General features: G+C 39.2%; 1 protein-coding gene across 1 annotated transcript in view; it reads right to left on the reverse strand.

The window, feature by feature from the left end:
* Positions 1-27,265, reverse strand: part of LOC134534392 (DNA-binding protein D-ETS-3) — a 152,497-nt gene that overhangs the window by 103,108 nt on the left and 22,124 nt on the right. The window contains exon 9 of the mRNA XM_063372857.1: positions 7,464-7,511. Within this exon, the coding sequence (XP_063228927.1) occupies positions 7,464-7,511 (48 nt within the window). The remainder of the gene's footprint in view (positions 1-7,463; positions 7,512-27,265) is intronic.

Consider the following 27,265-nt stretch of genomic DNA (forward strand, 5'->3'; position numbering starts at 1 on the left):
TTACTGTGACAAGATTTTCACAAACAACAGCAATGCTCGACGACACGAAAAGAGAGAATGTGTCAAGAACCTTTATCGTAAAATGATTGTTTGTGAGAAATGCCATAAGCAGTTTGCCAGAAAAGATAATATGAAAACGCACATGAAGACATGCAAAGGTCCTGCTGTTCGGTAGAAAGTAAAGGTTTCTATTCAACAACGATGCATTGATGTTCATAAGAGTATGCCTGGAGATGGCGCAACTGCGACAACGTCAGTATCTGTATCGGGTCTGAAAGGATTGTCTTCATCAGCAAGGTATCCTTGCAGCTACTGCGATATGTCGTTCACTTTTTCTCATGTAGCACGAAGACATGAGAGGAGTAAATGCAAGAAGAATCCATCTCGCATAAAGTTCCGCTGTGATGAGTGTCATGAATGGTTTACACGTATTGATAGTTTGCGACGGCATGTGAAAAAATGCAACGGTAAAGTTCGTGTGTCTACTGAAGTACTACCTGTAGAAATTTTGACTCCTCGCTTTAGATTGGAGACTCGTAAGCGTACAAGCAAGAAAACCAATGTGCAGCAACCGATTGCTACAACGTCTGGACATGAAAATAAACCTAATACTGTGCTCGGTGCATTACAAGTGAATGATAATGGGTTCTACTTGGCGCAGTCTGCATTTCGTGGAAAATTTATTGAAAGATTACTATTATCTAAAATACGTTAGGTGAGTCAAAAGACATTTGTAATTTTCTTGATGATATCAGAGAGGACATAATCAATCAGCTTACTGATGATGTAGCAACAAACGGTCCATCAAAAATAGAACTTGTGGTTGGACTGTATATATGGAAAGTCGTATCCATTCGAAGACGAAGTGAGGAAGTGTGCATTCAAGACATCGGCTGCAGTAATTTACAGTTCTGACGATGTGAAGCAAACTGTTAAAAACGGTATCCAGAAACTCTGTCAAGAAGAGGAGGACTATGTCTGTAAAGGTTCTGGTTTGTCTCTGTCTAGTATAAACCGATTGGAGCTAAGAATTAGTCATTTCACGCCTATGCAGGGCTTTCGCAAGTGATCCTGTAGTAAAATATAGATTTTGTAATAAAATTTATTTTGTAAAAGAATTTGCGATGTTTTATTTACGAACCTGTCACTATTATGTTAAATTGTTGTTATATTTATTTTTTCTTCAGCATCCAGAATCGTACCAAGGACCTAAGTCGATCTAATTAATCATTTTATTGGTTACAAAATTTATTTAATGAATTTTGAACTTTTTCCTGAATTTCTAGCATTGAAATTATGAATTTCCATGATGGCGGACATGATGGCTTATAGGATGATGGTAGTAGAGGATTTTAAGCTTCATAAGAATTTTTGAACATGGTTTATTGAAATTATTATTTTTTACATAAAATTAAACATTATTGCATCGGTCGAGTATCGAACCAAGGACAGGAACTGATCGAATCAATATGTAAATTAATGAGTGATTTATTTAATGAATTATGGATTTTTTCCCGAATTTCTAGCTAAATAATTACACGATTCCAAGATGGCTGCCATAACAAAACATGCAACAGTAATAGGATTAGGTTAGGTTAAGTTAGGTTAGGTTAGCATAGATTTGCATATGGATAAGGTTAGGTTAGGTTAGGTTAGGTTAGGTTTGGTTAGGTTAGGTTAGTTTAGGTTAGGTTAGGTTATGATAGGTTAGGTTAGCATAGATTAGCATATGGATTAGGTTAGGTTAGGTAAGGTTAGGTTAGGTTAGGTTAGGTTATGATAGGTTAGGTTAGCATAGATTAGCATATGGATTAGGTTAGGTTAGGTTAGGTTAGGTTAGGTTAGGTTAGGTTAGGTTAGCATAGATTAGCATATGGATTAGGTTAGGTTAGGTTAGGTTAGGTTAGGTTAGCATAGATTAGCATATGGATTAGGTTAGGTTAGGTTAGGTTAGCATAGATTAGCATATGGATAAGGTTAGGTTACGTTAGGTTAGCATAGATTAGCATATGGATTATGTTAGGTTAGGTTAGGTTAGGTTAGGTTAGGTTAGGTTAGTTTAGGTTAGGTTAGGTTATGATAGGTTAGGTTAGCATAGATTAGCATATGGATTAGGTTAGGTTAGGTTAGGTTAGGTTAGGTTAGGTTAGGTTAGCATAGATTAGCATATGGATTAGGTTAGGTTAGGTTAGGTTAGGTTAGCATATGGATTAGGTTAGGTTAGGTTAGGTTAGGTTAGCATAGATTAGCATATGGATTAGGTTAGGTTAGGTTAGGTTAGCATATGGATTAGCATACGGATTAGATGACGTCATCAGGTTGGCAACATCGAGGATTGCAAGGCTAAAGGTCAGGGTCGAATTTCAATGTCAGGGTCAAATTTCAAGGTCAAGGTCAAAGTTAAAGGTCAAGGTCAAGGTCAAAGGACAAGGTCAAAGGTCAAGGACTCGGTTCAAGGTCTAGGTCAATGTTCAAGGTCATAGTTAAAGGTCAAAGTCAAAGGTCAAGGTCGGATCCCCGATCCTCCGCCTGGCCTTGAACCCCCTATTTCCTACTACTGTAACGGGACATTTTTTCGTGCGTACATGGCTGATGAACTAACGGGACACTTTTTCGTGCGTACATGGTTAATGAACGTAACGGGACACTTTTTCGTGAGTGCATGGCCGGCGGAAGTGACGTAATCCAACATGGCTGATGAAGCGAAGCCTTAAGGTAGCTGGATCGGATCCCCGGATCCCCCTCCCTCCTTCCCTGTCCCAGAACGAACCAAATACATCTACTATTGTTGCTGAGGAAACTTCAACCGATGGAACAGCACAATTAAATACCGGTATCACAGTCACCGTGGAAATGTCTGCAGTTGATTGTACCGATGACGTCAGGATCTGCGAGGCAGTCGGCCCCGCTGCCATTGGTCTCTCCGCTGTCGGCGTCGCTGCGGTCGTCGCCGGTGCCATCTGGGTCCCTGGTGTCAGTGTTAGATCATCCATCCAGGTCGACGTCAAGTTCTCAAGAACAGCGGACTTAAACAAGACGATCCGCACTGCACCGCGGCCAGAGCAGGACTGAGGGTCGTGTCGTCTAGACCTCGATTATGTACCCGCGGCCTTCTGGTATACTACGTGAGTCAAAATATTGACTTTATTTAACAATTTATTTTTTATTAGATTAAAATTCAGGTACCTAAAAATTCTAGAAATGAAAACAGAAAAGTTCAAGTTTTACAAATGTATTTAGAAAAATCACACATATACGTATTAGGTTAAGGCATTAAGCATTTTCGCAAGAAAAGTCTTTAATACTGCACGAACTGTCTCGTTTACTCCGAGTACTCTTTCGTCGACTCCGGTTCCAACTGGCTCGCTGGTCTCGGTCTTTCTACTGGTCATCTTCTGCGTCATCTTCTGCGTCGACAACAACCCCGGTGAGACATGGTCGACGACGTCTGCGACCACGGCTGCGCCTGGGCTTTGCCTCGGTGCTTGTTGGGACAGATTCACTGCCTGAACTACGACGAGACACGCGTCGTTAGGGCGTCTGCGTAGATGCATCACAGGTTGCAACAGGTTGTAACACGCCTATGTATGGTGTTGCACGTGCAGACGAGGCGACTACCTCAGCGATGTTAGCAGGAAGGATTGTTTGCGGTCTCATATGATAGACGGCACAGTTTCCAGGTTCGCAACAATCTAATAGCTTCTGAGTCGGTTCGTAGGACACAGGAAAGTGCGCAAACAGCCAGTGCTGAGCGCCTCCATCACAGGTTTCAGCATATGTGAGCAGATACCCGGCATCCCAGTAGCTGTACACGACACTGCTGAAGCTAGGTCTTGCGCTCACGTACACGTTAGCAGGATGAAACATTGCACTTTAGGTTATGGTCACCATCTTGAATTCTAATGTCATGACCGATTTCTTGCATCAAACATCACAGTCACTTTTTCGTTCCTGACGACACAGCCGCCATATTGTTATCGTCTGCTGGAGAACGCCATCTTGAATGAAATCATAACCGCCATATTCTTTTTGTTCTGCTGGAGGCACCCATCTTGGATATTGGCATCTTTGTTGTGAAAACACAATGGCAAAAGTTTTTTTGCTAAAATTTTATGAAAATCGTATTTAAAAATTATTTAATGTAATTTTTTTTCCATTTTGGATAGTTAAACATTTTCAATATGGTGGCCGTAACAAAACTGGCAACGAATACGCCATATTTCAAAATTACGGAAAGTTCAAGAATACAAAATGGCGGAATGTTCTAGAATCAAATACGGCGGAAATGTGTTCAACTAAAATGGTTGATGTGATATAATTCAGAATGGCGGAATCCAAAATGGCTGATGTGACGTCATCCAAAATTTCCGCCGGGTCAAGGTCAAAGGTACGTTAAGGTCAAGTTCATCCAAGATAGCCACAGTGGCGTCAAGATGCAATACAGCGGACACCGGCACCAACACCTCACCATGAACCCTAATTGCAGAACAAACATTTATATACTATTAATGTTTATTTTTACTAGTGGTGGAGATGCAACAAGCAACTCGTAGAGAACCAGGTAAGCACTTAGAAATTATTTTGGCTTTAAACGTCTGCTAACACTAAGAAGATAAGGCCGAAAGTACAGCCAACTGTTCACATGAAAGTAGATTTTATGCGTTTTATACGTACCAGTAATATTGTGAAAATAAATCTACCCCGATGGTTTAATTTTTAAGTGAAAATGTATTACTAAGATTTGACAGTAAGAGAATAAGTTAACGAATAAAATAATTGTAATAAATAACACATGAAAATATTACACTAATATTATTGTAGAAGCATACATTTGGCATAAAAATTATAAAATATTTTACATTTTATCACAACGTATTGGCATTCTTAAACACATTTTAGGTTAGAAAATTTGGCGCAATGAAATGGTTCATTAGTTAAGTCGAGGAGAATGTTGAGGTTAGTGGCTGGCTGCCTGGCTGCGCTGCTATTGGCCGAGGCGTGCCGTGTGAAGCCGAGGGGAGATGGCGAGGTGATTGTCCAGGCGACGCGCGCAGCCGCTCTGCGCATGCGCCGCCCGCTGCCATGAAACGTGTCAGCTAGTGCAGCGCTCCCCTCCCCGGGTCCTAGTGTCTACTACAATACCGAGATGCTATAACGTATGTGCAACATTTGAACACGTAACTGTTCACATGCTGTGTATTTTTTTAAGACGATAAGGGTATACGGTATTCAAAAGTTTAAGACAAGTGCCACCCATTAAACGGAATCTAAAAGAAGGCTAGTGTGAGTGGTGGGAAGTGTAAAATGATCTCCTCCAAGCGGAGGTTCTGCAGTGTCATGTGGTGGCTCACACCACAGCCAATCAAGTTTACTGTTTACAAACACACGACGCACAAACACACACAAACACAGCCACACACATATATTTTTCGGCTGCCTTACAGGTATCGTGCTGAAACAAGAACCTTGCTGTTTAAAGCGTAGAGCAAAGGGATATATGCGGGCAGAGGGAGGTACAGTGGAGGCGGAACCTAACTGCCAGCTGCCAGACAGCACACACTGCTGGGAGGCCTGCGGTAGTTAACTAAGCTAGCGAGGTCTGCGGTAGTTACCTGAGCTGGCAAGTCCTGCGGCAGTTACCTGAACCAGCAAGGCCTTCGGTAGTTACCTGAGCTGGCGAGGTCTGCAGGAGTTACCTGAGCTGGCGAGGCCTGCGGCCGTTACCTGAGCTAGCAAGGTCTGCGGTAGTTAACTGAGCTAGCGAGGTCTGTGGTAGTTACCTGAGCTGATGAGGCAGGAGGTAGTTACCTGAGCTAGCAAGGTCTGCGGTAGTTACCTGAGCTGGCGAAGCTTGCGGCAGTTACCTGAGCTAGCGAGGCCTGCGGTAGTTACGTGAGCTGGCGAGGCCTGCGGTAGTTACCTGAGCTGGTGAGGCACGAGGTAGTTACCTGAGCTGGCTAGGCCTGCGGTAGTTACCTGAGATGGTGAGGCCTGAGTTAGTTACCTGAGCTGGCGAGGCCTGCGGTAGTTACCTGAGATGGTGAGGCCTGAGTTAGTTACCTGAGCTGGCTAGGCCTGCGTCAGTTACCTGAGCTAGCGAGGCCTGCGGTAGTTACCTGAGCTGGCAAGGCTTGCGGCAGTTACCTGAGCTAGCAAGGCCTTCGGTAGTTACCTGAGCTGACCAGGCCTGCGGTAGTTACCTGAGCTAGCAAGGTCTGCGGTAGTTCCCTGAGCAAGCGAGGCCTGCGGCAGTTACCTGAGCTAGCAAGGTCTGCGGTAGTCACCTGAGCTGGCGAGGCCTGCGGTAGTTACCTGAGCTGGCGAGGCCTACGGTAGTTACCTGAGCTGGCGAGGCCTGCGGTAGTTACCTGAGATGGTCAGGCCTGAGTTAGTTACCTGAGCTGGCGAGGCCTGCGGCAGTTACCTAAGCTGGCGAGGCCTGCGGTAGTTACCTGAGCTGGTGAGACCCGAGGTAGTTACCTGAGCTGGATAGGCCTGCGGCAGTTACCTGACCAAGCGAGGTGGTCTGCGGTAGTTACCTGAGCTAGCATTGTCTGCGGTAGTCACCTGAGCTGGCGAGGCCTGCGGTAGTTACCTGAGCTGGCGAGGCTTGCGGTAGTTACCTGAACTGGTGAGGCATGAGGTAGTTACCTGAGCTGGCGAGGCCTGTGGCATTTACCTGAGCTGGCGAGACCTGCGGTATTTACCTGAACTGGTGAGGCATGAGGTAGTTACCTGAGCTGGTGAGGCCTGAGTTAGTTACCTGAGCTGGCGAGGCCTGTGGCATTTACCTGAGCTGGCGAGACCTGCGGTATTTACCTGAACTGGTGAGGCATGAGGTAGTTACCTGAGCTGGCTAGGCCTGCGTCAGTTACCTGAGCTAGCGAGGCCTGCGGTAGTTACCTGAGCTGGCGAGGCTTGAGGCAGTTACCTGAGCTAGCGAGGCCTGCGGTAATTACCTGAGCTGGCGAGGCTTGCGACAGTTACCTGAGCTAGCGAGGCCTGCGGTAGTTACCTGAGCTGGCGAGGTCTGCGGTAGTTACCTGAGATGGCGAGGCCTGCGGTAGTTACCTTAGCTGGTGAGGCCTGCGGCCGTTACCTGAGCTGGCGAGGCCTCCGGCAGTTACCTGAGCTGGCGAGGCCTGCGGTAGTTACCTTAGATTTTGAGGCATGTGGTAGTTACCTGAGCTGGCGAGGCCTGCGGTAGTTACCTGAGCTGGCGAAACTTGCGGCAGTTACCTGAGCTAGTGAGGCCTGCGGTAGTTACCTGAGCTGGTGAGGCCTGCGGTCGTTACCTGAGCTGGCGAAACTTGCGGCAGTTACCTGAGCTGGCGAGGCCTGCGGCAGTTACCTGAGCTGGCGAGGCCTGCGGTAGTTACCTGAGCTGGTGAGGCATGAGGTAGTTACCAGAGCTGGCTAGGCCTGCGGCAGTTACCTGAGCTAGCGAGGCCTGCGGTAGTTACCTGAGCTAGCGAGGCGACTGCTGGTCGCGCCGAACATCTGGTACGGATCTGCAACACAACCAAGCCGAGGTCAGCACAACCACGTCACCTGCATGTTTGTCACACTCTCACACATTGCCATTATACATTGTTACATTGTATATATGTTGCAGATCCTTGGAAATTCATTTGCCATCGATATCACTTGCAAAACTGCAAGGCAAAACTTTGGAAAATTACAAACCATAGAATCGTCTGCTTTGCAGTTCTATAAGCGATATCGTTGGCAATTTAGTTTTCAAAAAATTTCATTTTGTAAGCAAGAAATTTTTTACAGTATATTCATTGTCTGTTTGATTTTTACCTATAAACTATGGCATCACATCCATTATGACAACAAAAGGTAAACAACATACATATGTTTTATGGTCTAATGTGATTCCTGAAGCTGGTATAAGTAGTATACCCTGGCGCAGGCTTCAAGGATGTGATGCCCACAACCATCTTGGATTGTGACATCATGGTGGCCATATTGGATCCTCCATTTTGTTTTGCTGCTATCTTAGATTATAACATTTCGCTTTACTTTATGGATGCCATCTTGGATGGGTATAACATCATAGTTTCGTTAATTCGCTCTTTCTAGAAAGATACAATTTTCGTTATGTCAGCCATCTTGAATTATAAAAACATGTACGGCATCTTGAATCTGGTGTCACAGCCACTTTTTTTATTGACATCATGTCCGCCATTCTGTTTTCGTCTGCTAAAGGCCACCATCTTGGTTTTCATGGCCACCAATTTGTAATTTTTTGTTCTGCTGGAAGCCACCATCTTGGGTTCAATCATTTTTGTTTCTGCTGTTTACTCCTAGAGAGCGCCAGCATTGTTCTGTCTATTCACATAAAGTTTATGTTCTATTACCTACCAGAGCTCTTAAGTCTAGTACACACTAATAGACCATGTTGCGCGATTTGTCTACAGACCGTATATAGACGGTCTAGAGATATTGTCTATAGACCGTCTATGGGCACCGTCCTTCATCTCGTCTAGCGTCCACACAACGATTTGAATTTCTCGTCTCGTCTCCGTCAGTCCATCATGGAGGACATTGTTTTGTGCGGAAAGAGTACCTGCTTAGTACTAATTGCAAGCGAAAGAACGCTAAAACGTAAACGTTGGTGGACGCGTGAAGTGTTCGCAGAAGGACCTAGGTTCGGTAATACATTATTAAATAAATTAAGACTGGAAGACGCTATGGGTTTTCGAAATTTTACGCGGCTGACATCTGCTGATTTCGAAGATTTGCTTCTAAGGGTTGGAGGACTAATAATGAAGAAAGATACAAAATTTAGAGAAACTATTCCAACTTCTCTTTGACTGGCTGTCACCCTGCGTTTCCTCTTTCACAAGCCTCATGTACACCTTCAGAATCTCTAAGCAGGCAATATCGCAAATGGTACCAGAGGTCTGCGAGGCCATTATCTCATCACTTAACAATGTGTAAAGGTATTTATTAAATTTGAACTTCAATTAAACGATAGTATTTATTCACTTCTTAATTACAAAATAAACACAAAATTAGGCGAAAATGAATAAAACCATTCAAAACATTTACACATTGGTACATGTCTGTACAAACTCACGAATGTCATTGCTAATTTCATCCCTTGACTGGAATTGCTGCTTAAGTTCAACAGGTGGTGTAGAAGGATTTGAGCAATAACTGTCGTGCGAAACATATGACAATGGGGAATGTGTTGTGATTGATGGGATGGAGGTGGACGGTGAATGTGTATGTAGCTGCTGAATGGACGGAATTTCAGAAGCTAGCATGCCCATGTCCAATCGAAATAAAACATCATTAATATAGCGCTGAGCCAAAGAGACCTCCACCCTAAGCCTGTTACAGTTTCTCATTTTATTCGCAACATATTCAGCAAATACCGAATTCTCATCTCTGGTAGCAACAATTGCAGATAGGGACTTCATGCAGTTGACACTTTCTTGTGCAGAGGAGTCTTCATTCTTTCGGACGCGTTTAGTAGGGTTTCTTGGGGTTCTGAAAGGTTGGTGGTCGTCCTCATGTTCCCTATCTACATTTAGATCTTCTTCTTGTCCCTGAATATCACCAGTATCTAAGCTGCCCTGAAAAAAGTATTTTTTTTAAATTAATATTTTCAAGAGATAAACAGAATTATTTCTTAATTTAAAAAATCACATATTTTCCTCAGATTCCACGAAAAATTAATGTAAAAAATAGATGTATAAACCAAATGCTGATTGTTGATATTTATTTTTTTTTTTTCCAGCGACCGACTTCTGAAGCTAAATGGAAAAGTGTTGCCCATGAAATTTAAGAGTAGATGGAATTTTCCACACTGCATAGGCAGTATCGATGGCAAGCACGTTCACATGGTGGCCCCACAACACAGCGTGAGCTTGTATTTCAACTACAAAGGCACTTTCAGCATTGTGTTGCTCGGCGTTGCAGACGCCAACTACAACTATTTGTACGCTGATGTTGGATGCCAATGACGTATTTCTGATGGGGGTGTTTTTCAGTTCACCTCACTGAACAAGGATATACATAACAATTCTGCACACGTACCCAGAAGCGAGGCATTGCCAGGGAGAACGGAACCGTTACCATATGTTCTTGTGGGAGATGACGCATTTGCGATATCTATTTACTTGATGAAACCATACCCTGGTTGTACATTAGACATTCCAGAGAGAGTGTACAACTACAGACTGAGTAGAGCTCGAAGGATCATAGAACATGTATTTGGTGTCATGTCTTCCAAATTCCGAGTGTTTCTAAAACCAATAGCTTTTCAGCCAGATAAAGTGGAGTCTGTCGTGTTGGCTTGCATCTATCTACACAATTTTTTACGCAGGAATTCAGTTTAAAGACATGCTTACACCCCACCCGGAAGTTTTGACTCGTACGATGGTGATGGGAATTTCATTGAAGGATTCTGGAGAAGGGAAATTGATGAAAGGAATCGTTTGGGGGATCTCCAGAACACTCCCCGAAAATGTTCAGCAAACTTGCATAAAATTCGTGACGAATTTCGTGATTACTTTGTTTCTCCAGAGGGAGAGATAGCTTGGCAATACGATTCAATAAAGTAATTATTAATAAAGAGTTTAAGTAAAGTTGAATTTTAATTAATTTAATTTAAATAAAGAAATTATGTAATTTAATAAATAATTTAAAAGACTTTTGAGCCTATCTAAATAAGTCCTGATCCACCTGGAGTTACAAATTTAGCGGTAACTTCCAAATTGTATATCTTCAAAAAGTTTATAACTAACAAATTACTTATTGCATATATTTGATTTTTATGTATTTATTTAGATAAAAAATAATATTTTATAGATTTAATTACATGATATTTATAGTCTGTAGAAAAAAACATTGATTTTGAAAATAAAAAAGTTAATACATTATATTTTATAATTTCCTGATATATTATTTCCAAACAATTTTATCATCATTGATTTAATATTACAAAATAATTAATTGAATTAAACATATATACTATAGATATAATCTAAGTATTTTAACTAATTTGGGGGCGGGGATTTATGAGAAAGGTTAGTGGTGATGTGTGAAGTTGGGAAGGAGGTGGGACCGAGGGACACATTGTGGATTTGTACAAGGCAGATATAGGAGATATAGAGAGTACATATAAATATAAGTGACATATATTATAAAATGTGGCAGTAGAAAAGAAAGGGAATGTGAAATTAGGGGGAAGTTGGTTAGAGAGAGAAAGAGGAAACGATATACGGGTTAGTTGGGAATAAGAGAAAGAAAATTGAATGAATTTGGTTTATAAACCAGTTTTACGATACTTATGCTCTTTTCTGAACCTATTTATAGACTACAGAATGCTCTTAGTACACTAGTTGAACCAAAAAATTTGTTATACTTGATACAAAAATTTTTCAATCAGTCGTATTCAGTCTATGGTCTTCCATTCCAATCGGGAGACCATAGACCTGCGATTTTTTGTCTCGCAACAGACTCGTAGACGGCGATTGGTCTATAGACATGTCTACATAGACAACTCTAGACATGTCTCAGAGACAAAAATCGCGCAACATATCTACTAGTGTGTACTAGGCTTTATGGTCCTTTTCGGCATATTAAATTAAATTGTTAATGCAATATTAATTGGAAGCGCTGTGATTCTAACACAACTCTGACCTGTGGATAGGAAAATATATGCCTTTAACGTTTAACCACTCGGCCAACAAAACCTTTACCAGAATGAGAATTAAATTAGTTATATAAAAAATAACACACATATTCAGAATTGTATTTTTTTTTCAAGGATAATAGCATCCCTGTTCGAGACGCAACCACCGTCTTTTTTTTTCAGTAGTCGCTACCAGGAGCGCTAGTGTCACATAGTACACACAGCGTCTGCTAGAGAGTGCTGACTCCATCTTGTTTTCAATACTTGTTACTAGAAGTGCTGTGTCACTTGGTACACATATCATCTGCTAGTGTGTGTTACTGCCATATTAGTTAATTTCTACCCGATAGAGTGTAGGAATCATTTATTGTCAGGGTGTTTACGAACTTGGCATTTGGCAGCCATCTTGAAATTCAGTAATTGTTAAACTATATATTCGGGGAACATTCTAAAATGCATTAAAAAATCATTCATTAATTTACCTAAGATCGATCCTTATTCGATGACAAAAAAGATAATTTAATTAATATTCCTAAGAAAGTAATAGGTTCGAAAATTAAAACAACAAAATAAAAAACAAAAAATTTATTATGTACTTAATTCATACCAGTACAAAAAACACCAAGAAAATTACAAGTATTTCTTGATTTATGTATTTGATACACACGAAATAAAGTGAGGTGGGAAGCCACACCACTTGACATCGTACATTTATATTTTTGAGAATATTCTTACCAAATATATGTCGGGATATAGGTTTGTGATCTAAATCTCCGAGGTGTTAGGTCCTACATTCCGATTCGCGAACGTGGGTCACACAGAATAGTTCGGGACTCCAATTCGCATTAAAATCTTTCTCGAAGATGCCTTTCTGCTTGGAGATTTGCACAATGTTACCGACATTAGTTTTAGGCATTCGTAGATATTTCTTCTTCGTGTTAGAAAACACTGTTCTAAGCAAGTGATGGTCCTTTATGTCTTTTGGCTTCATTTTCGTGGTAGAATGAACCGCGGCATTGTATTCGCTTATTAAGTTCAGAAAGATATCAAGCCACTTGAATTTGTCATTAGCCATGAACTGTCACCACATCATGTTGCACTAAGTTATTGTTAAACTTTCAACAACGAAAGCCTTGACATTACTAAATGTAGATTAGTGTTTGATACGAAACTTCTTCATCAAAGCCTTGAAAGTCACACTGTAGAATTATTTTTCGAGATCTATTTGCAAGTGAAAAGACACACGTCCTTCACGCAAAATGTCTGTTATGGCCTTGGTTACATCGATTGCATTTTTCGATTTCACAGGTCTGGACCAAGCGAACTTGTTATACACATCGATGACCATCAACATGTATTATAAATCTTTATTCAATTGGGAATATGGTATCATCTCAACAAGGTCGGCCTGGGATAAATCCTCAAGTCCGCGCACTACAACTTTGTGATGAAGGTATTTTCTTCTTGCAGGAGCATGAAGTTCATGAGAAATTCTGGTTCGACTCATTGTATGTAGCCAGCTTCCCACAGTTCTCCAAGTATGGAGAATATTTCCTTGATGTGCGAATAGTTTCCTGCACTAAGCGAAGCAAGTAAAAGTATTAACCTGTCAACTAATTCGTTTGTGTCGTCCCAATACCCATAGTCAAAGTTCTGATCATTTTAAGCTTTCTTATACCTTCACCATGTACTGTTATATCACTGAAGAATGTGACTGTGTGTATCCATCACAAGAAATTAAGTGTTATTTTATACATTATTTTTTTTTAAGTATATGAGAGAAACATAACCTTACACGTGGAATCATCATAATGTGACATCACAAGTCTTATATAGGCTACTGTTGTGTACCCTTCAGGCGAAACTATAAGGGTTCCTTCCAAAACCGCTTCAAACTCAGGGATACCAACCAAGATCTTAGCAAGAAGAAGAATACAACCGGAAGAATCGCCAGTATATCGATTGTTTGGACTACAGTGAATAATCTTCTAGAACTTTCTGTCATCTTCCCAGACTTTCTATTTCATCCTAGAGAGTTTGAGAGGAAATAGGGGGGAGAGAGGTAGAAATCTAGGGTATAAATAGTCAGTTTAGTGTCGAGCAGCATGTACTATCAAGAGACACGCAATGAATTAATGACATCAGAGAGAGAGAGAGAGAGGCATGAGATTATGGAGGTTATTGGCGAGGTAAGAATAATTTTTGTGTTTGTTATTATCTTTAATTGCAAAAATGTTTCTAATTTCTATGTTTTCTGTTGTACAAGTTCACTTGTAAATTTCACTAATGTTTTCTGACATCTTTTTCCTTGGACTTTTGTGTGTAATGCACCTCGTAAAGTAAATGTTAGTTGTGTTGGTGGACATAATACTATGCACTAGTTTGCAATTTCTCTGCTGTTTACTTGGTGGCCTTATTTGTTTCAGCATTGAATTTATTTGTAATTATATATCGTGATATTTTTCAGAGATTTAAGAACTTATAACACAATAATATTTGTTATAAAGTAACTTGAAATATATATTTAACAGTTGAGAATATTTTTGAGATAATTTGGTGTGATTAAAAACAAGATATATATAATAACTTCATTGTAACTAAAAAAATTAATTAGATTAGATTGATTATTTTTGTATTGTTAATGGAAAGTTTGTTTTTTCCTATTTTTTCTCTTGATATTTACACTTCAATAAATTTAAGAAAATTTAATTTGTTTTGTCTTGTTAATGTTCAGCTATCTTCTGAAGTTTTCAGCATTTTGGATATTTCCTCTGATTTACATTTAATATGCAGGTTAAGGCCTGGGCAAGCAAGTGTTTACCTTGTGATCAGGTGAAATATTTGGTGCTTGCTACGAGTATTTGGGACCAGATGGGACCATCCTTAAGAGATCGGTGAGAATTTCGTCTTTTTCATGATATTCATCTTTGTACATGCCACTTTCTGGTTTGTTATCACGAAAATGTGCAGAGATAATTCTAGAAGCTTTTTGTACTCTGCGAAACAGCAATTCGTACAGACAAGGAGTCACATGTGTTCTATACTTCTCTACACACATGATATCTCCCAATAAAAAGTCTATTTCTTTGGCACCGAGGATCCACTTTTTATGTTTTCTGTACACTCAATAGTTAGTGTCATTATTCTGACTCGTGAAAGATCACAAGTATGGCCGGATCATTGCAATAACTTGGTGTACACATTTCTGTAACTTTTTTCTTGTGCATAGACTCTTCTTCTGGAGCTGATTCATGTTTCTTCTTCTTTGCAGTAGGCATCTCGTTATAAACTTCTGTTTTCTCTCTGATGATTGGTTCTTCCTTATTTTTAAGTTCATCGAGACGACTAGTGATTGGTTAAATATTTCATTTTCCATTTTACGTGCAAGTCTGGCTCTTCTAGCAAGTAGATATTTTTTTCCTGAACAGACTGTATATCACGATGAAGGTCACTGGCCCAGTCCGACATTGTACTGGCCGAAAACATATTGCAAAGAATATTCTTTTTATACTTTTTATTCGTCAGCATAAATCTCTACCCCGTAGTTAGCAAGATTGGTTTTCGTTAGCAAATGAGATAGTGGTGTCTTCAGACCACTATGTAAAGCCCTCAAATTGTCATATCTCTGCGCTTTCGAAACTTCGATCATGTCTTGAATTCGAAAATCCGAGATTTTTCACGCGCTGGTCTATGGCTTACAGGGACTCTAGCAATTCGTTTTTGACACTTTCTACCTTTTGAGCCAGTAACGAAATGTATTTTTGGATATCGGTGTCGTGAGAATCACGAACGGTATGTAAGACACGACTTCTACGACCAAATATTGAAATGCTACTCATGTTTGATGATAAACTGATCGTAAACTTGTCTGTACCTGCCTTTATATAGAGGCCAGTCCTTGACGATAAGTAAGAATCCATGTTGGTTTTACCAGCACAAGGAGCACAATATGTTTTTGAATTCCTGGAAAGTCATATCTGTGTTTACGTGATCGTCATAAGCATGATGTAAATTAAATTCGACCATGCGAAAAAGTACTATCATGCTCGAGTTGTCTCGTAGTAGTTGTTTTGGTCTAGATTTTTCCGCCAGTTTGAATTATGACGTCACCATTTCACTTTTCATTACGGCCGTCATCTTGGAAATCCATAATTTTTCTTAGAAATTTGGAAAAAAATTAAAAATGTTTAAAAAAATCTTATTCGTCAAATTTTAATAAAAATACTTTTAAAAACGCACCAGCGTCATAGAGTTTGCAGTCCTCGGTTCGAACCCGGTAAAGTAAAAACAAAAAGCAAACGATCATTCCTCCACCGAAGCCGTCGGCAGACTAACCTTTAAAAATTATGCCAAGGTGTATATATATTATATATTAATCCAGTTAGTATATTATGTCCGCCATCTTGAAAAACTGTAATTATTATTCGATCTTAATGAACAAATATAAAATTTATAAAAATATAAATAATAAAATTTGATAAAATATTATATAAAAACACCGTTGAAGTTTCGTTATGGTCGCCATATTGGATTATAGAATAGTTGCACATTTCGTTACGCCCACCATCTTGGATGTGTATGACATAATCGTTGAGCATTACGTTACGGACACCGTCTGGGATTCTAGATCGTTGTACTTTTCGTAACGGCCACCATCTTGAATATCTGTAATTTTAAACTAGAAATTTGGAAAAAAATTATAAAATCCATTAAAAAATTAATTAATTAAAATTTAAATAAAATATTAATTAAAACATGACCTTACATCCTTGGTTTGAACCTGGTGAAGACTAAAATAAAAAACGATAGATCCTTCATCCACAGTGGCCAAAGATCAACTGACATTCCACCACTAATGGCAAGGTATATACAGCGCCAGCTAGTAAGACATCATGTGCGCCATCTTGTTTTTGGCTGCTGGAGGCCACCATATTGTTCTCGTCTGCTAGACTGTGATACCACCATGTTGTTTAATTTTTACCTGTCAGAGTGCAGTAATCATTTTTTATTACTCTGGCTCCCGCCATCTTGATATTTGGGTGCCATCTTGGAAATTAGTAATTATTTAGCTAGAAATTCGGGAAAAATTCTAAAATTCATCATTAAAATCACTAATAAATTTACTGATTGAAACGATCAGTTTATGTTCTTGGTTCGATACTTGGTCATTGCAGAAAAGGGTAAATTAATTTAAAACATCACAAAAGAAACAGGTTCTATAAATAAAATACCACAAGTTCGTTTACAAACATAAATTTATTACATAGATTCTACACTACTACAAGTACAAAAAATCACCAGCAAATTACTAAAGTCTTAAGTATTTCTCGATTTTACATCCGCTACCCACGAATTAAAGCGAGTCCCTTACAAATATTAAATGTCTTTTCAGTTAATCAGGTCGACTCATTGGTACACCACAATTTTTACATAGAGAAGAATTATCGATTTCATTAAAAGGACAGTGGTATATTTCATGACGTTTTGCACTTGTAATATTTGATAATGTTTTGACATACAAGATACAGCTTGAATCTGATGAATATTCATCACGTCCTTTACAAAACTACATGTGCCTTTTAAATTTTCCATAGCGAATAAACTGGCTACAACACCTGTTGCACTGATATCTAATGAGTTTAGAGTTATTATTACAATTGTGTATTACATAATCACGTAATTTAAATTTTTTGATGTTGTCACAGTACGTACAGTTGGGTGATGGAACGCCGTCAGATGCTGCTTCCTTTATCATTGTAACTGGCACTGTTGACAACCATTGTAACTCCGCTGAAATGTTAACTTCGGAAGTCTCCAAGGCATTCTCTGCGGAAGATATTGCATGCGCCAAAATCTCCTGCTGTGCTGAGAGAGTAGGTGTAGCTGTTGACGTCGTTGTCATCGAGCTATGCACTGATGATGGTAGGACTTCCATCCAGGTCGACGTTAATAGTATAACGATGCCATCGATTTCTCAAGAATACCTAGATACTGGTCCATTATGTAAGACAAGTCTAACTATCCAACCTGCTCACCACCGCAGCCAGAGACGGACTGAAGTTCTCATCGTTTGAGCCTCAGTTATATACTCCCATTGGCTGGTACAATACATGTGTCAAAACAACAACCATGTTCATTATGCTTACACTTAACTTTCCCGGAGAAATTTTTATAACGTCGATGTAAGCTATCGAGACGTGAAATTAGTTTATTGCACTTTATGCACTGAAACAGATTCTTTGAGCATTATTATTTGGACACCAGTTTCTTTCCTGTAGCACACTTGAAGTGGTAGTGAATGACGCAGCACAGTATTTGCACTATAACGATGAACATTCGCCATTTGTTGAAGTCTGAAATGTTGATGTCGAAACTTCAACCGATGGAACAGCACAAGCCGATGTCGGTATCTCAGATTGCATCGAAATTTCTGCAGATGATAGTACCAATGATGTTGAGATCTCCACGGCTGTCATTGATCTCTCCGCTGAAGTCGTCGCTGATGCCATCAGGGTTCCCGTAGTCGATGTTAGATGCTCCATCGTGTTCTCAAGAACAGGTAATAACACGACTTACACACCAGATGTAGCAAACTAGGTGATCCTTACACCACAGCAGCCAGTATCAAACTGAAAGTCCTTTCGTCTGGGACTCGCTTATATACACGCAACCGTTCGAATAATAAACTTGTCATAACATAACATCATTCAAGAAAGAAGCACATTAAATAAAAGTAACACTTTTTCACGCAAATTTGACCAAAGAAATGCTCACACAATACACTGACTGAACATGCACTGACAAACAGTATAGAAACATTATCAAAAATGCTAGGGGAAAGTTAAGTGTAAGCATAATGAACATGGTTGTTGTTTTGACACATGTATTGTACCAGCCAATGGGAGTATATAACTGAGGCTCAAACGATGAGAACTTCAGTCCGTCTCTGGTTGCGGTGGTGAGCAGGTTGGATAGTTAGACTTGTCTTACATAATAGACCAGTATCTAGGTATTCTTGAGAAATCGATGGCATCGTTACTACTATTAACGTCGACCTGAATGGAAGTCCTACCATCATCAGTGCATAGCTCGATGACAACGACGTCAACAGCTACACCTACTCTCTCAGCACAGCAGGAGATTTTGGCGCATGCAATATCTTCCGCAGAGAAGGCCTTGGAGACTTCCGAAGTTAACATTTCAGCGGAGTTACAATGGTTGTCAACAGTGCCAGTTACAATGATAAAGGAAGCAGCATCTGACGGCGTTCCATCACCCAACTGTACGTACTGTAACAACATCAAAAAATTGAAATTACGTGATTATGTAATACACAATTGTAATAATAACTCTAAACTCATTAGATATCAGTGCAACAGGTGTTGTAGCCAGTTTATTCGCTATGGAAAATTTAAAAGGCACATGTAGTTTTGTAAAGGACGTGATGAACATTCATCAGATTCAAGCTGTATCTTGTATGTCAAAACATAATCAAATATTACAAGTGCAAAACGTCATGAAATATACCACTGTCCTTTTAATGAAATCGATAATTCTTCTCTATGTAAAAATTGTGGTGTACCAATGAGTCGACCTGATTAACTGAAAAGACATTTAATATTTGTAAGGGACTCGCTTTAATTCGTGGGTAGCGGATGTAAAATCGAGAAATACTTAAGACTTTAGTAATTTGCTGGTGATTTTTTGTACTTGTAGCAGTGTAGAATCTATGTAATAAATTTATGTTTGTAAACGAACATGTGGTATTTTATTTATAGAACCTGTTTCTTTTGTGATGTTTTAAATTAATTTACCCTTTTCTGCAATGACCAAGTATCGAACCAAGAACATAAACTGATCGTTTCAATCAGTAAATTTATTAGTGATTTTAATGATGAATTTTAGAATTTTTCCCGAATTTCTAGCTAAATAATTACTAATTTCCAAGATGGCACCCAAATATCAAGATGGCGGGAGCCACAGTAATAATAAATGATTACTGCACTCTGACAGGTAAAAATTAAACAACATGGTGGTATCACAGTCTAGCAGACGAGAACAATATGGTGGCCTCCAGCAGCCAAAAACAAGATGGCGCACATTACGTCATACTAGCTGGCGCTGTATATACCTTGCCATTAGTGGTGGAATGTCAGTTGATCTTTGGCCACTGTGGATGAAGGATCTATCGTTTTTTATTTTTGTCTTCACCAGGTTCGAACCAAGGATGTAAGGTCATGTTTTAATTAATATTTTATTTAAATTTTAATTAATTAATTTTTTAATGGATTTTATAATTTTTTTCCAAATTTCTAGTTTAAAATTACAGATATTCAAGATGGTGGCCCTTACGAAAATTCAACGGTGACATCATAATTCAAAATGGCGGAATTTAAAATTTTGGAAAGTTCTAGAAATTCATAATGTCGGCGATGACGTCATCCAAGATTGCGGATCTAAATTGGCCGCCGGGTTCAAGGTAAAGCTCATCCAAAATGGCCACCGTCACATTCCAATCCAAGATGGTGTACTAGCACCAAGAACCACACCCTGAACCCTGTTGCAGGACCAGCAAATATATACTACTTACTTAGTCAATATTTTTATTATGGCCATTTGAAGGATTATCTCATTTAGTTTGTTTCTGGAGCTGATAGAATTGAGCAACGGTTTGTTTACCTAACTTAGTTTCATTTGAAACTAAACGTATTCGTTCATTTTTTATGTTGGTGAATTATACTTAACCATTGCTGTAAGATACGCTGTTCACATAATATGATCAAGAAAAAGTTAATCATTCAATTTAGTTTTGATTTATTTGAGATAGTGTTTCAGTTATTTACTTCAAGGTGCCCTTTTCAAGCATTCGTAAACTTGGTGTGCCAGTTCCAAGAATTATTTGGTTTTTATTGATTTAATTACTATCTTAGGAGAATATTTTTTTTAAAGCTATTATTTTAAAAAAAACATAAATTCGTGTCATTACAATTTTTGTCATTCACGCCGCGAAACTTTCAAAAGCTCACACTTAATCATATGATTAAAATTGTATGATTACCAGAAAATTCCATCTCAAATTTATTCATGTTTGGTACTATATAATGGCGAAGCAGTGAATATGAGATATTATTATAGTTTTACTAGATGATGTAGGTACCCGTGCTTTGCTACGTAAGTATTAAGAAAAATCATTCTAGCACTGCTAATTTCACGAGAAAGATGCGAAATATTTCTTAGAGCTACTGTATCACAAACGATTTAAGTAGTATGTAAATGGGGATACTGCGCCTGGCTTTATGGCTGTGGTGGTGACAGTGGTCCCAACGCCATCTTGGATTGTGATGTCACGGCGGCCATCTTGTACTCAAAATGACTCGAAATTTCTAAAATATTCACTATTTTGAGGAAAAACATTCCGGTTTTGAGGGAAAATTTCCCGATTTATTCCTCAAAAATTCAAAAATCCAGAATTTGCAAAACCGTAAAAGTATTTTGCCTTAGAAAGATCCAAAATTCCCCAAAAAAGGCTTAAATTCCCAGGTGACAAGCCACCCCTAAGCCTCTGGCAGCCATTTAGAATGACCTTGACTTTGACCATAAATTTAAAATATTAGTTTTTGACCAAAAAGTTCCAAAATAAAAATTAAAAAAATTTAAAAATATAGCTTTCTTAAATGAAAGTTACTTAACGTATTCTCCTCAGTTCGATTAAAGGCGAAAATAAATATGTAATTTATTAATAAAAAACTTAAAAAATTCTTCATAAAATTAAAAAAATAATAAAAAAATCTCATGTCACATCCACCATCTTTAATTTTGATTTAACCGCTGCAATTATCGTTACATCCGCCAGTTTGAAAATCCGTAATTTTCATGCTAGAAAATAGGGAAAAATTCCAAAAATCATAAAAAAAAATTAAATATTCAAATTTTAATAAAAAATTGCCATTTTGAATTAAGATATTACCTTTACACACATTATTTACGGCCGCCATCTTGTATTCTAGAAATGTTGCATCTTCCATTAAGCCCGCCATATTGGATGTGTATGCTGTCATCGTTGCACGTTTAATTATGGCCGCCGTATTGGATTCTTGAATGTTGACAATTTCGTTACGACCACCATCATGAAAATCCGTATTTTTCATGGTAAAAATCGGGAAATGTTTTTAATTTTATAAAAAAATTAATATTAATAAAAATTAAAATAAAATACTCCGCCATATTTGATGTTGACATTACGACCTCCATCTTGAAAATCTGTAATTATTATCAGATTTTAATGGAAAATATTTAAAATTGATAAAAAAATTAATTAATCAAATTCAATTCATTATTATTTTTAAAAAATCACGTAGGTTCGCGGTTTGAAACTGGTGAGGGCAAAAATAAAAAAGCGACGAATCCTTCCTCCACTGAAACCACCGGAAGACTTACTTTCCAACACTAATTACAAGGTACATATATCACCAGCTAGCATGATGTCATGTCCGCCAGTTTGTTATCGTCTGCTGGGGGCTGCCATCTTGTTTACATCTGCTAGAGTACAAGACCATCATGTTAGCTTAATTTTTACTTCCTAGAGTGCAGCAATCATTTATTATTACTGTGGCACCCGCCATATTGACAGCACGCAATTTTATTTAGAGGTACAGACTTTTGCAGCGAAATTTAATTTTCAGTCTGGAAAATGTCTCGATGGCCGAGAAGTCGAAAGCGTATTTTTTTCCAACACAGAGGTCCCAGCTGTCATGGTTAGAATTACCTCGCTTCCAATGTATTTTGTAAAAAAAAATTTAATATGTCGATAAGGGTCATAACAACACTTGTAGGTAATGGAATATTGACATTGTGTGCATAAGACCGAACCCTGCTGTTGCCCTCTAGGACATGACATTATCCAAGATGGCCACCTCAAGCAGAAGAAAAACAATATGGCGGCTATGACATCTCCTAAGATGGTGGCTATTAACATACGAAAACAAGATGGTGGTTCTAATGTCATAATCCAAAATGGCAACCAGCAGCAGACCAAAATCATATGGGGGCTGTGATGTCAAAATACAAGATGGCAACCTCCAGCCAATGAAATCAATATGGTAGCTGTGATGTCAGAATCAAAGATGGCATAATGTCCTATTCTACAATAGCGAAAAGTGCAATTTTTTTATTGGGAAACTCGATTACAATATGGCAGAAGGTTCTGGAAAACCAAATAGCAGATTCCAAGATGGTGGACAAAGTAAAAGGTCAAACCAAGTCAAACGTGAAGTTCAAGGTCAAGGTAATACAAGATAGCCGCCTTGATTTAACAATCCAAGATGGCGGTCAACCATCCCAATCCATACCCTGGACCCTGTGTCATGAGGAATTATGTAAACTTTAGAAAAGAGTTATAAGGCACTTATAATCAATTGGATCTGATTAGTTTTAATTTTGTGTTTTTGTATGTACAGGTTAGATAATCATCGTTGTTGCATGCCTGTGAACATTTTTCTAAGATAAAAAATACACAAAGCAGACGTAATCCATAAACACATGGTCCACTTATCAATTTGTAAATTGAAAATATGGTGCAGCGAGTAGACCACCCAGATCGGTAGATGTTATCGTGCGGTGTGACAACGCAATTGCCTTAACATCGAACTGCTTGAAACTTGAAAACGCTTCCGTTAACAAGTACGGTAAATTTTCGCGTCAATTTATTTGCTCTTTGACTCTGTACATGAACATTGCTTCTGATACCGTGATGCGATCCATATTTGTCAAAAAATAACTGAATTGAAATTTTTTTTCTGTTTCTTTTCCAGTCTTGGTAATAGCAACAGTATTGTTACGAGTGGGGAAAACGGTTTCGTAAGGAAAGGCCAAATAATTTTCATATAGTTTTTATTAACTACTAATATTAACATTACTAATTAAATCACCACCTAATTTCTGTTCACAGATCACTAGTACGTTAAAATTTCTGGCCAAGCTATCTGTCCAGTCCACAGTTCGCACTCCTCACTGAAGCTAGGCTCAACAGTAGTTCGCCCCTTACCTCGCGCCTGTCCACACACAGTCTCGCGCCACTCAGTCGCACTCGCACGGTCCTGTAGCTCCGCGTCGCGCCGCTCGCTAAGAAGGGGGGAAGCAGGGTCATCACGCATTCTCCTCGCCGAACCACTCACTTGTTTAAAATTCTTGGAACTCTCGTTGAGGCCAGCGCCGCCACTTTTATACCCCTGGCATTATTTCTGGAACCGACTGGTTTCGATGTGACCTGTCGCGTCATCCCGGGTCGACCCGACGCTCGAAGCATCCAGAATAACATCGCGTCATTCACGCCACTGCACACAGTGTCCCGTGGAACTCCCGGGCCGCTAAGGGATGGATAACAGCGCCGAGGAAGGAGAACGAGGCAAGGCCGGACCTCTACATTTCCCGGAAGTATGCGTGATGTCAGTGGCCGTGCGCGCCCATCTGGTCCCAGATACCTGGTGTGCGTCACGCCCTGACGCCCACATTTGTAACACTGTCCCCTCCTTAAACTTGTTCGTCCCGAACAGGTTACACACCTCTTCTGGTATATTCTCTCAAACATTCTAAATATACCACCTTCAATTTCCCTTCTTTCCCCTTTGGATGAAGTAGACCACACTTTTAGCCATTTAAACATTTCACAAGGGGCTTCCCATGCTGCTTGAAACTTAAGGCACCTGCCCTTCCTTCGCTGCATGTTGTAAAGCCACACCAAATTGCCTTCCTTAAAACTAGTCGACTTAGCATTCAGGTCATACCTCGTCTTCATTCGGTTTATCTCTACTCGGAGGTTCCTAAGAGCTTGATCGCGTATGATTGCCATACGCTCCTCCAGACGATTGACATAGTCAGTGTTGCTGGTCAGCTATTGGCGAGGACGGGCGAATTTGATGTCACACGTTAGCTTCAACTCCTGTCCTTACAGATGTCTCTCTGTGGAGTCATGGATATCAGCACTATATGCCATCAGGAATAACTGGATATGTTGATCCCAGTCCTACCCATACAGCACACAATGTTTTAGTAACATGTCTGTGATATTGCAGTAACATTACTATGTTTCGAATAGATTACATTTCAACTGTCATGTTTCTGGAATATTTCATAAACATTTCATTGAACACATAGTACTCATGTCTATAAATGAAGTTTCAGATACATTAGAGCAAGATTTTTTTGGCAATATTACATTGTGGTTGATTCTGAAATGTATCTGAGACATTATATTGAAAGATCCCATCATGCTTGTTGGCACTGAAGTTTAGAAATCTTTGATGTCTTTGTGTATAATATTTTGTTTTGGCGCAGTATTTTGGTACTTGGATTTTTATACGTGGTGAATAATTTGTAAGTTTGAACATTATTTATTTCATGTTAGTTTACTATTTTTTGTTTTTACTTTCGCACTTAAGCAAGTATAGAAACAATCTTTTATGCATCTTCGAAATGTGTACAGCTTTAGGTTATGCTCAAACATTCCCGTGCCATATTTATATGTGCGCTGTTTTCAGTCTGATGTTTAATTTATGTGATGCATTAACAGGATATTTGCGATTTAATAAAATTGCTAAAGCATCTAACAAGTTTTCTACTTACTGTAGCTATGCCGCTATATGGTCGTTGACTGTAGAACATGAATGCTAATGTATTGGGTTAGTCCCTTTAATGTTATCTTTAGTTAAAAATCACACAAATATATGCTTATAGGTTCCTAAATATTTTGGTTGTAATAGCATTTGATTAAACCAATTTATTTTATTCAGTTATCACCTTCGGGCTTTTATAATATACTTAATTAAATATATTTCATAACCTATAATATGTAGTTAAGGGTAATTTATGTTTATTTACTGTGCACAACACATAAATTAATTATGTTGTGTTTATTTTGATATAAATATAGAAGTGTTTAATTTGAAATAATTTACAATTCTACTGGTTAAGTAATTATTTTTATTATGTTCTGCACAACCAATTATGTTTGATTTGGAGAGTTTAACAAAACCTAATTCCATCCATTATATGACAATAAAGGAAACACATTTAATGATGATTTATTAGATAACATGTGTATAGTTATGTAGTGGCAGCAATTTAAATAATGAAAATAAACATAAAATGTGCACTACAAAGGATAATATTGAGAATCGGCTCAAAAAATTACTAGAAATTTTAGAGTATTCTTGCACAAAAACATGGGCTGAATTGTAATGATGTAACATCACAGGCACTGTTCACACAGATATTTATTAGGAAATCATTAGGATTTTCATGATAAATTTAAGTTTTCTTTTAAAACTTAGCTTAAAATGTGTTATTATACAATGTCATGGGCCTCTTTGCATTAACCAGACACCATTAAATTGATTATTAGGAATATAAATAGCATGTTAAGAAATTCCCAGTGAAGAAGTATTCCTGCTTATTAAGTTTGAAAAAAAAAATGCATAGGTTGCAATACCAATTTCTCCCTTTTAAGATGCTTTCAGTTTTGAAATTTATCATTGACTTCAGAAACTTTTTTTTTCTGTTTGCATGTTAATTTAAAAATAAATAATGTAACAACTTAGTGTCTACATGTTTAAAAATCTCACATACATGTCATAATTGACCTGAAACAAGTTAAAAATAATTGTGTTTTTTTCTTTTCTTTTTCAGCAAAAATCTCCAAGAACATCTGCATAGAGTCAGTTAAAAATTTCATGTATTGTATATAATATATATTGTTACGAGTTCCCTGCGGGTTCGTAAAGGATAGCCCAATTAAAGATTTTTATCACACACAGTTTTATTTATTACTACTACTTGTCACTTACAAATAATCTTCTAAATTGGCAGATAATTAATTACACTTAAATAAATGTCAATTCCCCAGTCACTCGTTTCACACACCTCGCTGGGCCGCACTTCCGGCGCAACTCTCGCTGCAGCACCCCTCGTGGGTCTCCGCCGCGGGACTCCGTCGCCGCACTCCGCCGCCGCCGTCACACCCTTCGCCGAGATCCCACACGACGACTCGCTCGCAACTTCACTCGGGACTCCGCCCCGCCCGCGACTCTATCGCCCGGAAACTCCCGACTCCACTGAACTCACTCACTCCCTGCCCTGGAACCTTCGTCCAAGGACTTCGCCACTCTGCCGCACCTGCGGCACTATCGCCCGGAAACTCCGCCGCGGGAGAACTCACTCAGTCACCGACTGACTGACTGACTCGAAGGTCGGCCCAACCTCCTTAAATAGCCCTTGGGTTCCCATCCAGAACATTCGGGCATGTCTCCGAGATATCTCGCGACCTTCGCCGTCGAAATGCCCAGAAACGCGTCGTGAGTCCTCGAAGGACGCGGTGGCTGCTCTAAGAACGCCGATAAAGGCGTCTGAGTCATTTTATTCCGCAGTGCGGCCTCTTTTAAGTAACCCGATCTGAGGCAGGTGCGCGCTGCAACGGTCAGGATGTAGCGAGATAGTATGACACGAGATACCAGGGAGAGGATGCAGGTGGAAGGGGGCGCAGACAGGCCGAACGAGCGCGGCGACGCCAGCACTGCAGCCAAGCGCGATCGTAACATTGCCCCCTCCTTAAACCTGTTC

This window comes from Bacillus rossius, chromosome 7 (genome assembly GCF_032445375.1).
Source record: "Bacillus rossius redtenbacheri isolate Brsri chromosome 7, Brsri_v3, whole genome shotgun sequence".
Classification (NCBI taxonomy): domain Eukaryota; kingdom Metazoa; phylum Arthropoda; class Insecta; order Phasmatodea; family Bacillidae; genus Bacillus; species Bacillus rossius.